The following is a 17,825-nucleotide window of genomic DNA, read 5'->3' as shown; positions in this document are numbered from 1 at the left end:
TGGATGGGTGGATGGATGGATGGATGGATGGATGGATGGATGGATGGATGGATGGATTTGGGGATGCTTGGATGGATGGATGGGTGGTGGGATGGATGGGTGGATGATGGATGAATGGCAGGTGGATGGATTGCAACTACACCCACTGTGTGATTTGAGCCCCACATAGGGACTGAGTGGTCCAACCAGAGTTGCTTTTCCCCAGCGTTTACAGCCTCCGACACAAAAAACGTTGAGCTTCTCACGAAGAATCCAACAAAATATTTCACTTCTGAAGTGTCACTCCAAGACTATTTTCTATAGGTGTTATTATCACCGGCTAGATCATAATTAGTGCTATGGGGAAGGGGAGAGTTGAGCTTAGAGAAAAATGTGTCATTTCCCAGGCATTTATCCCAGACAAAGAAAAATCCACGTTTTCCTCTGTAACAGGCAGATCCTTTTACCCAGATATTTTCATCTAACAAAATCCCAACCCAATACCCAGCAGTGCCTGGGGGCTCCAAGGAGCCAGCAATGCCTTGTGCAGGGCACTTTACACAAAACGAAAAACAAACCAACAAACAAACCTCTGCAAGTCTGTTTGGTACATGCGATGCAATAGATTTTGAGGCTTTTGCACAGATGCTGAATTCTTTTATTTCGTTTTCATGCAGATGCAATGCTGCAAGGGAGAGTCTGTGCATTCCAGCCTGGCCCGAGGATCTGTGCTTGCATTGCTCTGCTCCCACACCAGACACAGGAATCAGTTCTTCTTCCACTAAAACATGAGCTGTTCTAGGGAAAAATACTAATTTTAGGGCATTCTTGTTTTTGTGGGATTCTGGATAAAGCCTTGTTATGCTGTGCAAGGCAAAAAGGTGAGGCTGTGTCCTGCAAGTGAAAGATGAGATGAGAACCAGTGGTAGGATGCATTGGGACAAACCTGCCAATTTAGATCTAGAAATAGAGACTCGGTTGCAGTTGGGAGCCAGGCCATGGCCTTTTCTTGGCCAGCAATCACAGCATCATCTAGGTTGGAAAAGAGCTCTGAGATTAACAAGTCCTGCTCTACCCTGACCTACCCAGTCCCACCACCAAGCCGTGCCCAGTGCTCCCAGCTGGGAGCTCCATTTGTTAAGGATTTCAAACAGCTTGGCAACCAGCAGCAATAAGATGCTTCCGACACACAGAGTGGTTTTTAGGATGGATGCACAGTGAATGAAGTCTTGTGCTTTACTTTTCTAACAGAATTTTCTCCCAGGCTGGAAAAGACAGTGGAGCTCTCTGAGCTGCTCTGTGGCAAAACTGCAGTGCGAGGAGAGGGAAAAAGAGGCAAATAGAAAACAAAATCAAGCACAAGGCAAGCTGGAGAAAGTGTTTTTGCTTTTGTTTTTCCTTTTTATTAAAGAACATGGCATTAAACACTGAGAAGTACAGCTGGAGGAACACAGTGTGCTCAGACGGAGCTCTCAGGGAGGAAGAACCTCTCAATTCCTCTCTCTGTGGATCGTGCCAGCTTGCATTACCTCCTCACAGCAATGGGATGAGTGCGCAATATGGGACATCCACCAGCTGCATCCAACAGTGGGACAGGACTGTCACAGAACCATAGAATCATAGAATGGCTTGAGTCGGAAGGGACCTCACACAGTAGGCAGGCTTGCCCTCACCAGACCAGGCTGCCCAGGGCCCCATTCAGCCTGGTCTTGAACACCTCCAGGAATGGATCATCCGCAGTTTTGCTGGGCAACCTATTCCTGTGCCTCACCCCTCACTGCCCCCTGAGTGAAAAGTTTGCCTCTAACATCTCATCTACACCTCCCCTCCTTTAGTTTAAAATAATTCCCCCTCATACTACTGCTATCAGACTGTGTAAAGTCCGTCTCCTAATTGCAGAAGCCCAACCTCAGTCTGGTGCAGCTGACTTTGCAACAAATCCCCATCCTGTGCAGGAAGATGCCTTCCTCCAAGGTGGGCACCACACCCCTAACAGCCCCATTGGGAGGAAGGAAGCAGAGCCAAACAATGAGCTGCAGGATGTTTGGGGACGCCGTGCCTCCTGGGTTCCAGTCCACAGCGTGAATGGGGAAATGCCAAGTCCAGAGCTGGGCGTCCAGCATCCACGTCCTGATGCTCAGGACCTTCAGGTGCCCACGGGCAGGACCTTGTTTGGCTCCAAAGGGAAGGAATTGTATTTCTGTGCTCTGTGAATTTTCCTAGCAGATTCACCTGGCAGATTTCTCCCCTTTCCAGCTCTACAGAAGGATTTACATGAGGAAAGAAGTCTTGTTCCCAAGGTGGTTTAACGACCGTCTCGCAGGCACAGCAACAAAGTCCTGCCCAGAGCATCACCACGTTCCTACCACCCATCTCAAGGACTGCTGTCCTCACCAGACCATTTCGGTCACCTATACCAAAATCCAACCCATTCCTGGTTTCTGTTTTGGGCAGGAACCTGTCTCAAAGCAAAACCATCCCCAAGGAGACGTCTTCATCCCTGTCACACATGAAATCTGTCCCCAGCACTGATGGACGCGTGGCTCAAATCTGGCACAGATTCAAACACTGATTACAGCTGTGGGTGATGGGGTCCAGAGCAGCTGCTTCTTTGTGGGGAATCTGAAAAGCAGAGGCAGCTCTCAGAGACGTGGGTTAAGGGACATGCAAGCAAAATACAGCTGCAGCTCAGAGTCTGCAAGAAGAAATGTAGGGCAATAAATGTATGGAGTGAAAGCACTTGAACATTGATCAAAAGTACAGAGAAAACATAATAGAAGGGGAAATAACAGAAATGTTAATTCAGGATCCTACCTGCCAGTGCAATAAATATTAATGGAGTAAGCTAGGGAATGGGGAGGCTTCCTTGGAAAAGCAATAGCGAAAGCAATGAGATTGATTTCCCATCAAACAAAGGTTGACAAGCTAAAGCAACTAAGGGCTGAGAAAAAAACCACAAAACTCCTTTATGGGGGCAATCTGTGGGGGTGAATTGGTTTCCAAAGAACCAACAACCAAAGCTTTTGGGTTCACTCTGGGCCCTCTGATGCTGCCCCAAACTGAAACAGCCAGCAGCTCAGCGGGCTGTGTTGCTCTGCACAGAGGGCCATTCCTTCCCCTAAAGCACATAATACAACATTTCCAATTTCCAGCCCTTCCCCAGCTGTGAAACTTTGAGCCTTCTGCTTAGTTTGAGAGCTGACAGTGCATCCTGGGCAGGACCCACCCTCCTCCCAACACCATGGCATCAAAAATGCCCTAAGGGATGGATTCAACCAGCAACCCGTCTTCATCCGACACAGACCAGAGCCAGGAGCTCATCAGGGCAGCCTCTTAATTGCTCAAGTGATCTCTTAGATGTGCAAAAACTTCCAGCCAAACCTGCAAAATTGATTAAATAATTAAGCACCGCCTGACAATGAAAGAACCCAAAGGGTTAATCAGCATTGTGTCCCAGCAAGGGAAAAGCAATCTCCCTCCCCTCCTTCAGCACATTTTATAAAATTCACTTAAAATATTAATTCAGAGATGGTCAGAACCGTCCAGGCCAAAGGGCAGTTGGAAAAGATTAATTCCCCATCACAACCCCAGCCCTGATTTCATAACCTTGGCGGGCAGGTTCCCAGGCTGCGGCACAGCATCCTGCTGCCACGGCCAGGATTCCTGGGATGTGCCCCAAATTCCTGAGCCACGCAGGTGCTGTGCACTCCTTGGGGTACGTGCTGCTGCCTGCTGTGGTCAGTCCTGGCTGGAAAACGCTTCATCCCAGCCTTGTGTGCAGCCAGCAGGAGGGAGAAGGGACGAATTTACGATTCCTTCCCTCTGTGTGCAGGGGCATTATGACAGCTAAACCCTGCCAAACCCACAGCCTCGCACATGTTCCCCCGCGCTTACATAAAGTGATCAGCCATAAACCGATGAATGATGCGGAGTGCCGATGGAGCTGGCCCAGCTCTGGGGGCAGCTGTGCTGTGTGCCCAAATCCCAATCACATCCCTCGTGCAGAGAGCAGCACACGGCCTTCTCCCTGCCCCTGCATGGGGAGAAAACCCTCTGCTAACCTTGCGAACAGTTCCTGTGTAGGCAAGAGTCACGTATGATAATGTGTTTCTGTGTTTGCTGAGATGCACAGAGATGGAGCGCAGCGCCCAGAGCCCCATCTCCTGCCCTGCAGAGCCGCTGCCTGCCCCAGCTGCTGGTGCATGGGATAAGGGGACAAGATACAAGCAGCCTGAAGCTAAAAAGCTGCGACCGCCTTGTTAATAATTAGCATCCGTCACAGAGACGTTTTACGGCAGAGAGAGAAGGGGAAGATTTCCTCTGCATCCTGGACCGCCGATGCCGAGCAGCGGCCATCAGGAGGATGCTCACCTGTGCAGGTTTGCTCGGCGCTGTAATCCCCAACAGATGGTGGCTGCAGCCCCGCCGCCGCAGAGCAGCACTTCCAAAAGTAAATAGCAACAAATGTTTTGGTGCGTAATGCCCTCGAATCTCCATCTCGCACGGGGCTTTTCTTTTCCCTCTCTTTTCCAGCGGTGGCGAACGACTGAGGACAAATGCTACTGAAAAGGAGGAAGGAGGAAAAAAAAATCACAATCAATTAAATGCTTAGGAAAAAAATCAACATGAAGAATTCGTGAAAATCAATCCTAATTCAAGAGGATTGCACTGCTTTGTTCATCTCTCCCTCTCCCTGCCTGAGCAACCAAAGCAATAAAAATGATAGCTCCATCTCGAGCAAGGAAGCAATTGAAACTTCAAAAAGGTTTGACGTCGGTTGATGAAGCTTGATGCAGCCTGCATGGTCTGAAAGCTCAACGTTCTACAAGAGAAGCAATGTACTGGGAGGCTCGGGTAACTGCCGCCCCTCCAGCTCCTCTCCCTGCAGGGGAAAATGGGGTCCTTGGTGCCAGTGATGGCAGTGCACAGAGAGGCCCTGGCTGGAAACGAAACTGTTGTGCCCCAGTGCCGTTCCACCCAGGGATGTCAGTGGGGCAAACTGCCCAGCAAGGAGACATAGGATGTACAAAAAATTTAAGCTGGAGGCATTTGGAAGATAAAAGCTTCCCAGATACGGCAAGGACATGCTCTGATAGCAGGGCTCCTGCTCTCTGGCGGCCGCGGCACCCCATGCCATGCTGAAATTGGAGCTCACACTGAAATAGGAACTCACGTGGGGTTTCTTATCTGGGGGTCACAGCATGGTCCCAGCCTCGCACAGAAAGGGAATGGGCTGCAAGCTCCAGCCCAACTGCTTTTCCTGTCTGCTCTCTGAAGGGGAGCAGGAATCCAAAGCTGGAGCCAAACCTGAGCAACAGCACAGAGGAATGTGGAGGGGTGGTTAACGTGAAGGAAATGGCTGGAGAAAGATGGCAGGGAGGAAAGAGGAAATACAAAACATGGCATGAAGAAGAATCTAAGGCAGCTGAGGTTGGCTCAGGTTTTCTTTGTCCTTTCCAGTTTTCCCTATAAAGTTATGGGTTTGTTGGACTCCCTCTGCCCAGTGCAACCACTAAGGTTACTTGGAGACATCCAGCTCCCTGCAGGGCTAATGGGGAGGGCAGAGACTGAGCAGGGATCCAGAAGGGCCATCAGCGTCCTGCTGTGCTGAGACCCAAAGGATTTAGATGCCCACTGGATAACTCAGCACATATTCCAGATTTCAGCTGCAGGAACTCTGCGTATTTCGTAACCTTTGGTGGATGTTTTCTCCTGGACCTTTATCTCCTGGACTCTTTTCGAACCTGGATCAATTTTAGCATCCAGCCAATATTTTGGTATTAATGACACGCACTGATACGCCAGACACAGGCTTTGCTCGAGGTACGGTTTCACCCTCACTTGAGATGCCATTTCCCCCCAGTGTGACCTTCTCAGAATAACACCTCTTGTGCCCGTGCAGGACTTGTTCCCCCCCTTGCCTTCCCGTCAAAGCAAGTCCTTGGCTCGGAGCGTGGTGAGGGATGCTCATGAAGGTTAACTCCAGCCAAGGACAGCTGGTCTCTGTGGGCTCTCTCCAGAATCAGAGGTGAGAGCTGACTCCCATTACTCATTCTCCGCTGGAGGAGTGTCTCTTTCTGTTCGCTGATTACAGCCTCTGTCAGCTAAAGCTAGCCTTCCTGAATCACATCAGTACTTACAATCAGGAAGCAGCGCATGACACTGGAATAACACTTGGTAAAGCAGATGCTTATTTTAAATATTGTAACATACAATTCTAATAGAAGAACAATGCGATGATTGCGGGCGAAAAATACTGATAGGATTTTGCAGAGAAAAATGGTAGGAGTTGCATTTAACAAATGGTGTATTTGCACTTAGAGTAGCTGCTGAGAGCTACGAGGTAAGAATGTGCTCATATTTTTAGGGACAGAATTAGCGTTCCTCCATAAGATCCCTCATCAGGACTACTTGTGTGGATGAGAGCTGCAAGGCTTCTGGATGGCATTTCTATAAACACAGGAATGCTACTGAAGTGCTGTAAACAGAGCTGCCTAAATTGTCTATCCAAATCCTGCAAATGATGACAGTAGCTGGGTAAAATGGCACTCACAGGCAATCAACTGCATGGCTGAACTTGAATGCTTAATGCAGAAGGTTGAACTTGGCTTCATTAAGACCGCGCAGAGGTTAAACTTGGTTTCGTGGAGCCCAAGCAATGATGGGTTTCTCTGCATGGAGGAACCAGGGCTGCCTCTTTAACCCGTCTTCCTGGGTTGTGGCAGATTTTTTTCATTCCTGTGAGATCCCCATCCTTGATACTGAGGAAAGATGAGTGGCAAAGGGCTTATGGGCCCTTGCCCTCCTTAAAACCCAAGCCAAGGTCAAACACCCCATCTCACTCTGGCATTATCTCACTCTGCCTGAAGGACAGCACTGCATAGCTGCAGCCTCACAGCTTTGCAAGGTTACCCGTGCACCTGCTGAACCAGGGATGCTATTATAGCTCCATACAGCAGAAAATAGACAGGAATAAGTTTCTTCCCCACATTTAGTTCTGTTTCATTTAGATTCTCACATCTCCGCCGAGGTATGGCTTACCCAGTGCCATACAGGCAGAAATCAGACAAGGCAAAAGGACAGAAAATAAGGCATCTCTACACAAACCTGTCCCCAGGAATGAGAAGACCCACAAGGGAACCTGCACTGATTTTCTCTCCAATGATCAGTATCGAAAGTTCATTATTCTACTTCTGGTTGTTTGGTTGTTTTTTTTTTAGGCCTACAAGCTTTTCTCTTTATCTGCCACGTGTCCCTGAACCACTAGAAAATGGAAAACATCGGCGCTGAAAAACCTTTGTAGGCTGAGCTGAAAGTTGCTGCAGGGAAAGGAGAGGAGCTGGCAGTGTTCTTCCTCACTTGGAGAAGCCACCAGTTGGGGCTCTTTGCAGAATTAAACAAGAAGCAGTAAAACCCTTTTCTTGCATTTTCCATGCACTGAACCCAACCATTCCTTGACGCTGGTCTCATAACTCTCCAAGTCATGAGTCAGATTCTGAGGCACCTCATTCAATTGGAAGGACCAGAACGTATCTGTGGAGTATGGAGTGAGTAAGAACAAAGTGAGGGTATTTGCAACTTGACCTGGTACGTGTGCATTTCATTAATCCTTCCTCCACCAACCACTTAACCTTTATGGGCATTCTTATTGCCTCTCATTGTATCGATTCCAGTCCATTTCTTCAATTTAGTGAGATCATGCAGTATTTTAAACCTGTCTTCTACCGCATAACTAGGTTTAGCTGGGGGGTAATTGACATCAATTCAAAGAATGAAAAATTAGGCTGAATATCCGGGGAAAACTTCCTAATGGTGAGATGGCAGGAGCGCTTGGTGCATTTGGTGTGGGCTTCGTGATGCTCCGCAGGGACGAGTCAGGGCTCCTGAGCCTCAGCTCCAGGCACGCTTCCAGCTCCCACCTCCTTGCCCCGCACTCTTCACACAGCTGGAGTAGGCCAGCTTCACTGCAGGACTGGCCGGAAAAGAAACGGTTCTCACCCCCTGTCTTAATCTGATTTTTATTTTTTTTTAACTGAAAACAACCACTTTTTATTAGAAGAAGACTTCAGTCGGGTCCTGAAAAAATGGAAACATCATTTTCAGGAACAAAACTCTATATAATTCTCTCTGAAGCCAAGTAGGCTGGTACGTGTTTTGCTGGTTCGGTGGGGGAGGTTAGGCTTTCTTCTTTTCAGTTCTTGAAATTCATCTGCCGCGAAAAAAAAGCAGATTTGTCAAAAAATGAAAATTCCCACTACAAAAATTTCAAAGGAAACATTTCCATCAGCTCTGCTCAATTCGCAGCTGCACAAAAACGGCTCAGCAACGGCTCGATCTCGCAGCTGCTGTCCTGAATCTCACTGAGAGCACAAGGCGATGACCCAACCACTGCCAGCTTTCCTCCGGGAAAGAAATCAGTGGGTACTCATGGAGAGCCTAAGAGCGTGCATTGCACAAAATGCCAAGCACAGATCCTGCACCCGTCAGGGAAAAGAGAAATTTTCTCAATGGCAGGAGGTTCAGGTTGCTCCGAAAGTAATGCCTTCTATTTATTTCTGTGGAAATCACAGCAGCTACAAAAAGCACAACACAGTTTGATAGAGCAAAATCTTAGCTACAGAACATTATTTTTTCACGCAGCCACTATTAGCCATGCATATTACTAGCAACGAACAGGAGCCTGCAAGTTGTGCTCATAAAAATCTGCACCAGCAAAACCTTTTCTCCTAGGTAAATAGTGATAGGATGAGGGGCAATGGCCTCAAGTTGAGCCAGGGGAGGTTCAGGCTGCACGTTAAGAAAAATTTCTTCTCCAGAAGAGCGGTGATGCAGCAGCACAGCTGCCCAGGGAAGTGAGGAGGTCACTGTCCCTGGAGGTGCCCCAGAGCCATGGGGATGTGGCACTGAGGGACGTGAGCAGTGGGCATGGTCGGGTGGGCTGAGGGTTGGATCTGGGGATCTTAGTGGTTTGTTCCAACCTTAACGATTCCGTGATCGGTTCCACACCTTTGCTTTGTATGCGCTCCCATGCCAGATGGCATCCTGTCAGGCTGCCCCTTTACTGCTGCCACACAACAGCAAAATGTAATGGAATATTGGCAGGAAGGCTCAGCCTCTACTGCCATACCACCAACATCCGCCTCTGACACTGTGGGACAACATCATAAAAGAGGAGGCACTGCTTTCAGAGCAGCTCTCGTACAAATTTGCCTATTAACAAGTAGCCAGAGGCTGATACAAAAGACTAATTCTCTTAAAAAAATCCTTCAAGAGGATCCCAGCATGATTCCAGGGCTGGCAAGCTGCTGGGTAGATGGGCAGAAAGTGCAGCCATCTCATGAGGACACCGCCTCTGGATTTCTGGATTGTGGTTTTCCTGTACTGCACTTTTCATAATGCCCTCCAGCTGGTACCATTGAAATGAAACCTATTGATTGAAATTCTGATCCTATTGATTTTACACAAGAGATTTGCTCAAGTATGAAAGAGCAGGAACTGCTCTGCAGCCACCCCCACCCCGCTTTGCTCCCTGCTGAATGCAAGCAGTAGGCTTGCTTTTCCATGCAGGTATACCCTCGGTCCCCTGGGCTCCCAGAAATAAATTACCCCAAATTCAGATATTCAGTACCTATTAGCTCACAAATGTTCGGTAAATACTGCTGGCCCTTGAGTATGCTAACATTATTTATGAGCTCCTTTCTACTTCCCTTTGTCTGCTCTGCCTCACATCCCTACTTTACATTGTTAACCAGATGCCTTGTTTCTCCCCTTTGTTTCAGAGGTGTAGAGGGAAAATGGAAACAGTGCTTTATGGGAAGGAGGTCGTGTAAGGAGGTGATGCCTTCTAGAAGGAGAGAGCCAGGGAAGCTGTGTCTATAGAAATCTTATTTCCACCCCTACAGGAAGGGTGTGAGGCTACTGGAAGTGCAGAACACGGGAGAGCAGCTGCGAGAAGAGCCCGCAGGAGGCTTGGTGCAGCGTGAGCTCCCAGCCCAGGAAATGGCAGCCCCTGCCCAGCCCCACCTGGACCCGGTGTTTCCTTATGGATGGGTCACAGCGGGCAGCGGCCCCACAGCATCCTCCTGGTTCTGTTTTACAGGGAGGCACAGCAGGGTGTGCAGCAACTCCGTCCCTCCAGCGTGCTCCTTGGCCTGGCTGCCCATGGCAGAGGGCAGCCTGTTCCCTACAACACAGGCCTTTCATAGAGTCATTAAGAGCTCTCACATCCGCAGGTCCAATCCCAGCCCACCCCCACTGCCCACATCCCTCAGTGCCACATCCCTACAGCTCCGGGACACCCCCAGGGACGGTGACTCCCCCCATCCTTGGGCAGCTGTGCCACTGCGTCACTGCTCTTGGGGAGAAGTTGTTCCCAATACCCAACCTGACCCTCAACATGAGGCCATCACTCTCATCCTGTCGCCGTTACCTGGGAGCAGAGGCTGACATCCCCTCCCACAGCCTTCTGTCAGGGCTGCAGAGCTCTGTGCTGAGCTCCTCTTCTCCACGCTGACCCACCCCATTCACTCCCACAGCGCTGTGCTCAGACCCCTCACAGCTCCGTTCCCTTCCCTGGACACACTTCATGTGTTTTTCGCACTGATGGACCCAGAGCTCAGCACAGCACAGAGGCGTGCCCCCAGCAGCGCCCTACAGCGGGCCGAGCCGCTCCCGCTCCCGCTCCCGCCGGCTGCGGTGCCGCTGACACAAGCCGGGATGCCGGCGGTGCCGCCACCGAGGGATCCCGTCACGCCGGAGAGCGGCGGTGCCGCGCCGTGCGGCGCCGAGGCGGGGCGGTGGGAGCATGCGCGGGGCGCGCGCGTCACGGCAGCGGGCGAGGCCGGCGGAGCGCGGATCGCGGCTCCCTCCCCCGGCACAGCCGCCGCCGCCGCGCCTCCAGCAGAGCGCCCGCCGCAGCCCCGCGCCCGCTAAGCGCGCAGCCCGGAGCGGCGCGGACCCACCCCCGCCTCCGGCCTTCCTCCTCCCCCTGCCGCTCCTCCTCCTCCTCCTCCTTCTGCTCCGCCCCGCCCCGCCCGCGGCCGCCCGCGCTGCCCGCAGCCCGTGGATGCGCTGAGCGCTCGGGCACGGAGCCGCCGGCCCCGCCGCTGCGGAGCCCGCAGGCCTTTGTTAATCCCCGCGGCTCTCGGCGTTGCGCTGCCTCCTGCTCCCTGCGCCCGGGCGGCGGCGGCGGCGGCGGCGGGGGCTGCGCTTTTTTTTTTTTTTTTACCCCCCCCCTTTTTTTTTTTTTTTTTTCCTTTTTGAAATTAAATTAAATCCCTTTTCGCCATGGGATGTACCCTGAGCGCCGAGGAGCGGGCCGCCCTGGAGCGCAGCAAGGCCATCGAGAAGAACCTGAAGGAGGACGGCATCAGCGCGGCCAAAGACGTGAAGCTGCTCCTGCTCGGTGAGCCCCGCTCCGCTCCGCGCCCCGCTGCGCTCCGCGCCCCGCGCTCACCGCTTCTCTCTCTCTGTCCCGCAGGGGCTGGCGAGTCGGGGAAGAGCACCATCGTGAAGCAGATGAAGTGAGTGCCGCGGGGCGGCGCGGAGGGCCGCGGGCGCCATGTTGTACCCGAGGGCAGCGCTGGGCGGGAGGCGGCGGCCGCTGCTGTTCGGGGCCCCGTGGTGCTGAACGCCGGGCTGAGGGCGGCGGGGGGGCGGCCGCGGCTGGGACCGGCGCTCGGGAGGAGGAGGAGGGGGGGAAAAAAGCACGAAATCCGCCCGTAATGCGGATTTAAAGCGAGGAACGCTGCCGCCCAAAGCCCCTTTTACCCGAGATTTGAGCCTTTTAATTAATGAGAGGCGAACTTGGCTGCCGGTTGCCAATTACATTGAAAACGGGTTATTAAAAAGGGAAAAGAAAAACACGCTACCCGACGCGCTGAAAAAATCAGCCCTGTTCTCACGCAGCATCTCCCTGACAGATGTGCCAGGCCCCAGTGGGAATGGGCCGGTATGGCTGCCCCACACCGTGCCCCCGGCACACGGTGATCTGAGCACGTGGCCAGGCAGTGCTTCCAAGGGGAGAGCCAGCGGGGCTGAGGGAGAGCTTAATGAGGGGTTGGAGAGCCTGCAGAGGTTTGGGAGAGCCAACAGAGATGTGGGAGAGCCTGTAGAGATGTGGAAGAGCCAACAGAGGTGTGGGAGGGCCTTTAGAGACCTGGGAGAGCATGCAGAGATGTGGGAGAGTCAATGGTGGTGTGGGAGAGACAACAGAAATATGGAAGAGCCACTGGCGATGTGGGAGAACCTATAGAGATGTAGGAGAGCATGTAGAGGTGTGGGAGAGCGTACAGAGGTGTGGGAGAGCCAACGGAGGTGTGGGGAGCTAAATGTGGGCATGGGGATCCAACAGAGGCATTGGGATCCAACAGAGGTGTGGGAGAGCCAGCAGAGGCACACAGAGCTAATGGAGGCGCGGGGAAGCCAGTGAAGGTGCAGGGAACCAACGGTGGTGTGGAGGTGCAGAACAACTCCATTCCCTTTTCTTCCTATTAATTAAAGCCCATCCAGCCCCAGCTTCCCACTGGAACGAGCAGGCGCCTTAGCTGTGCACTGGGCTGGGTGTCACAGTGGTAGAGGCACGGAGAGGTTCTTGTTTCCCGATAGCGGAGGAGCCGGTGGCTGGGAGGAGCCCTCGGGCCGCGGGGTGCGGGCGGTGCGGGCGGTGCGGGCGGTGCGGGCGGTGTGCCCGCTGCCATCCGCAGTCCCTCCGCGTTGTCCCGCGGGCGCGGCGCGGTGCGGCTTTCAGGCGGTTCGCGTGGTGGACAGCGCCCAGCGGGGACTCGAACCGCCGCTGGCGCTGCGCTCGGCTCCTCCCTCGGAGCTCGGCTGCCTTCGGAGACCGCTCGGAGGCGGTCGGGGGGGAGCCGAACAGGCTCGGAAACAGCCGAAGGGGCTCGGGCGCCGCTCGCCAACCCGCGGGCGTGGGCTCGCCGCGGGCCCGCAGCCCGGCTCGGTGCCGTGAGCGTACGGGGATAGCCGGCCCTGCGGGGGTTTCCAGAGGACCGAACCACCGTCCCCGCCCAAGGCAACGCTCTTCCCACAGAGCTGCAGGGCTGTGGCAGCGAGCAGCCTCGCCCTCAGCGCCGTTCCATCCGCCTCTCCCACTGCTATCGGTGTGCAAAGGCACCGAGCCCCCCGTGAAAGGGCATTTGGGGCCGGCTTCGGGGATTTGAGGCTGGATTTGGGGCTGGGAGGACGGGTTTGGTTTGTATGTGAAAGGTGGATCTTGAGAGGAGCTACTGCAGATGAACAGCAATAAATTATTTAATCTCTAGGAATCGCTTCTGCGGAAGCGTGCTGGAATGGCGGGCGACGGTTTAGTGGAAAGAGAGGCTGTGGCTGCCACAGTAACAGCGGCAGCTGTTGAGAAGGGGCAGCTGTGGCCTTACACAACCGTGCACGGGGCTCCCGTGCTGCGGGGAGCAGAGTTCTTGCTGTTTAAACCAAACCGGTTCCAGATCACAGCCGGCTCGCTGGGCTACGTTAGTAGAGTGAGGGCTGAGAAATAGCCTGTTGTGCATCTGTCCTTTCAAGGAAGCAGCCCCAGCGTGATGCACGGCAGCTTGCAGCCCTGTGCCTGAAGATGCGGAGCTGGCTGCCGCGGTGGCAGCTCTGGGCGTGCAGCGGGGCCGCGTAAGGCTGGGCTGGGTGGGGACGCGGCGTTGCTGGGAGCAGCCGGAGGGAGCCGGCGCTGCAGGGCGCCACGGGGAAACGAACGCTTCTGAAAATTAATTTAAATATAATGCAGGCATTAGCATTTCACCTGGTCAAGCTCCATTACGCGGGCTTGCTGAGAACCTAATGAATTCTTAATAAAGATTAAATTGCGCGTTCATTAGATTTTGATGAAAGAGACCGCTGTTTTATTTTTTTAATGCTGTGTTATTGGTGCGCCTCTAGATAATAAATCTCAGCCCCGTGAATGGCTACGGCAGTTTCACACTCGGCTGTCGCCTCGTGAAGGAGCACAGGAATGTGCAGGCAGATGAGAAAATGCTAAGACAAAGGAACGGAGAGCAGGCGTTGCTCAGAGCGCTGAGGAGAGGTTACGTGCTGCCCGGTTAGTCCTTGAGGTAGTGGGTAGTGGGGAAGAACTAGCAGGTAGAACTGCAGCGCTTGTAGAGCTTAGCGAGGACGGGGCTTGGGGCTGATCAGTGCTTGGAGGCACCTTTTGGCAGGTGGCGGGGAGTCAGCAGTGAAGAAAGGAGGTGCAGGTGGGCGCAGCCAGGTAGGGCTGCAGGCCAGCCTGCATTGGCAGTGACAACACGGGCACTGTGGCGCTTCCCTCAGCACAGGGTGATGGCTCCCACAGCCCCTGTGCCTTGGCTGTGCTCATCCTGGCTGGTGGCGTCTGCTCAGGATTCTTTTGCATCCTCGTCCATGTGTCAAAAGCAAGAGGAGGGCTGTGTGGCTTGGGGAGCACCCCGAGAGGTGCACGTGTGCCACGCAAGCCAGTGTGCTCAGAATCAGACAGTGACCAGGCTGTTTTCTGCACCTTGAAAAATAGCTTTTATCAGGCAAATCTGGAGCTCCTTTGAAAATGCCAGTCAGAGGGTGAGGGTGATTCAAGAGAAATTTGTCTCTCCCCCCACCTGGTCTCTGCGAGCTCGCTTTGATGTAGGACTGCAATAAATGCCAACATTTTTTAAGATCTTATATCTTGAAGTAAACATTGAGGGCAGGCAGAATTTGATTTCCTTTTCTGGATTATCTGGATGGTAGCTTTGAGGCAAGACTTGTTATTGGTGTGTGGGACTTTGTAGGGAATTACAACTCTGGTGAATGTGCTTGTTCATCAAGCAGCCCCAGCCTAGGACAACACCAATATCTCAGCCTGTTACTATTCAGCAGAATAGTCAGATGCATGCAGTGTTCCAGTGGTGAGCAGGGAGGAACTATTCCCTGAACACTGGGGAATTCAGCATTTAAATGTTAATGCACAGTGCCTGAATTAGCTGGCATGGCTTCAGAACCAAGGTCCGGCCACTTACTCAGCAGCTGCCTTTCTGGATGGTGAGCCATTCCTCCTTCCCAAACAAGAGGTTAGTGATGGCTGCAGCATTCAGGAGGACACAGGGCTTCACCTGCCTACAGCAAAAATCATGGGTTTTTGGGACATATGTATTTTTTTTGGCTTTTGCTTCCAGCCCCCTATATCCTCCCAGACAGTCTCATCTCATTTCCTCAGCAGTGCTGGCAGTGCCCCACTGATGGGCATCTTTGCAGTTCCATCTCTTTTTGCATTTAAGTTGCACCAAAGATGGGAGTGTGTAATAAAGGGAAAAATCAGGCGAGAGTACAACATTTCTCTTGATGTACCATCTTCTTCCCAACAGCCATCAGTCCCAATAGCCTGCTGATATATTGTTTTGACCTTTATCAAAGAGCCCCTCGAAACAGCTCCAGGCTCTACATGCTCTCCATGTAACTGAATTACTGATAATCTAATGAACTTCTTCCGAGTGAGAAACAGTCCCCACCCACTGGTTTACAGCCCGTCTCAGCAATTTGATGGTAAATGCCATCAAAACCCAGCGATGTGTTGTGAACACCCACTCGGGGCCTTGCTCTTTGCTGTGTGTCTGCGGCTCAGCCCTCAGCAATTTTGTGCTTTCAGCCCCTTCCCAGATGCTTTTTTGCATCCCTGGGTGCTGTGGGTGCCGCTTCCCATGCCCTGCAATGGCACAGCACCCTCTGAACTGGGCAGAAATAAGGGCTGGGGAAGAGGAAAGTGAGGCTATCTGTTTTGGCTTGTAGTTGCAAAAGATGAATTGTATTTTCAGCACTTTTTCCCCTTCCCTTTGGATTATGGTGCTTATAAAAGAAAACGCTAGCAATCATAGTTCATCTCCTTGTACTTCTTGTTATTAGGCTGAGAAATTTTAGAGAAAAGCAGTAACTATATTAGCAGGCAAGACAGAATACATTTTAGGTTTGGGTTTTTTCTTTTTCCTTGACAGTTCTTAATTTGTTTCTTGTATAAGAAACTCATAACAGTAAAAATATCTTTCAGTGACAACAGTGAACTGCATAGCTTCTCCTCTTTCAACCTACTTTCAAAACCTGAAAAGAAATTTGCCTGTCATATTCTGACATGACACATCTAGTCCTGTTGGAAATGTTTTAGCAAGCTAACGAGATGAAAGCAGTTCTTTTAATGAACTCTGAAGATAGAGACAAATCTGCACAAATGTAACTGGGGATGTCTTCTTTTATGTTTGGCTTGGCTAACCCAGAAGTTGTAAGAAACGTTACGTTGTGTCGTGACAATTGGAAAATGGTGGTGGTTCTTCTCAGCCTGTTCTCTTCCATCTGTCTGGCATCATAGAGTCATAGAACCATAGAATGGCCTGGGTTGAGAAGGACCACAATGATCATCTGGTTTGAACCTCCTGCTATGTGCAGGGTCACCAACCAGCAGCCCAGGCTGCCCAGAGCCACATCCAACCTGGCCTCGAATGCCTGTAGGGATGGGGCATCCACAGCCTTCTTGGGTCACATCTAACATGGGTTCTCTAGTGTGATTTCCTGGGGAACATCACCAAAATGGGGGAGGAGAGGGGCGGAAAAGAAAAAAATTAATGAAGGTAGAGGTGCTTTGTTGGCTATTCTACTTGACTTGGTCAAGAGAAAGAGGAAAATGAAGAAAAGATTCACGCTGGTCAAGGCAAGAGCAGGTTATGGTCAGTTGGAGAGTAAGAGCCAGGCGGTCAATAAATTCCTACGGAATCATCAGGAGTTGCCCATGAGACAGCTAGTTTTCTTCAGCCCTGTTGCAGAATCACATCCTACCCCTGTGAGTGTTAAGTTCCCCCAGTTTTGCCTGGGTTTGTAAGACAAAAAGTCCTCACTGACTGCTGAAGCTGGTAGATCTGCCACTCGAAAGCCTGGTGCAGGAGCAGGGATCGGAGGATTGGAGGTTTGTTGTAGAGCCTAAAATTGCTTCTGTGAGACCTGGACTCACATAGTGACTGAGTGAATTCTGTTCCGGGGATTCTTTGCATTTGTCTTTGCTCTGGTTTTGAAACTTCCAGCTCTTCTGGCTTTTGAGACAAGTTAAAAAAAATAATTGTCCTTAGTTTAGCCTATGGATTCCAGGTTGGGAGTACAGTAAAAAACAGTCCGAAAGAAGACAAGGAAACAAAAACCATCTCAACTGCTGAGTTGTTTTTGCAGCCTCATTCCTTTTCCTTTTAATTTTTTTTTTTTTTTTTAATTTCATATTATTATTATTATTATTGTTATGCATTAGCAAGACTAAAACCAGTGATCTCAGTTAGTTTAAGTCAACTTGAATGGCCTTGCCCCTGAATTCTCTCTTTGACCTCAGTAGGCTTTGGACCACATTCTTCCTAAACCGATGTCTGTCCAATGTACAACTGTCAGGAGATCTGTTGAATTTCAAGTGTTTGCATGGCATTTGGTGGGATTGTAGACATGGCTTCATCTGCAGAAATGAAAACTGGGAACAAAAAGGTCTGGAAATTACATTTTAAAAAATATTGGCACCTTAAAACCTGCGGTCATTTTTCTCAGCCGATAAATGGTTTGGTTTCATCCGTGGTGAGAAGTACAAATGATATTTTGCCATGGTTTTCCTAACGCTAAAGAAACGTTCTACCACATACATAAAAATCACCGTCAGCTGTTAATTGAATCATTCTCGTTTTATTTTCAAGGCCATTCATGCAAATGACAGACGCAGGGAGGCCGGAGGATTATAGTCTGATTATGGGATGCTGTTAGCATTCTGCCTAAAATCAGAAAATGCGAAAGGCTGAAAAGTGCTTCTGGATAACACAAAGCAAAGAGCTGAGCAAAAGGGAGAAAAAGCCCTTTAATCC

At 51.2% G+C, this 17,825-nt stretch overlaps 1 protein-coding gene across 3 annotated transcripts in view; it reads left to right on the top strand.

The window, feature by feature from the left end:
• Nucleotides 1-11,246: 11,246 nt before the first annotated feature.
• Nucleotides 11,247-17,825, top strand: part of GNAO1 (G protein subunit alpha o1) — a 116,086-nt gene continuing 109,507 nt past the window's right edge. For all 3 annotated transcript variants that reach the window (XM_042834846.1, XM_042834847.1, XM_042834845.1), the window contains exons 1-2: nt 11,247-11,383; nt 11,459-11,501. In XM_042834846.1, the coding sequence (XP_042690780.1) occupies nt 11,266-11,383; nt 11,459-11,501 (161 nt within the window). In that variant the 5' untranslated portion in view covers nt 11,247-11,265. The remainder of the gene's footprint in view (nt 11,384-11,458; nt 11,502-17,825) is intronic.

This window comes from Centrocercus urophasianus, unplaced genomic scaffold (assembly GCF_019232065.1).
Source record: "Centrocercus urophasianus isolate 14NV4802_14NV808 unplaced genomic scaffold, USGS_Curo_1.0 seq_49, whole genome shotgun sequence".
NCBI classification, from domain to species: Eukaryota; Metazoa; Chordata; class Aves; order Galliformes; family Phasianidae; genus Centrocercus; species Centrocercus urophasianus.
The sequence above is the reverse complement of the archived record's forward strand: the minus strand, read 5'-3'. Positions and strand labels throughout refer to the sequence as shown.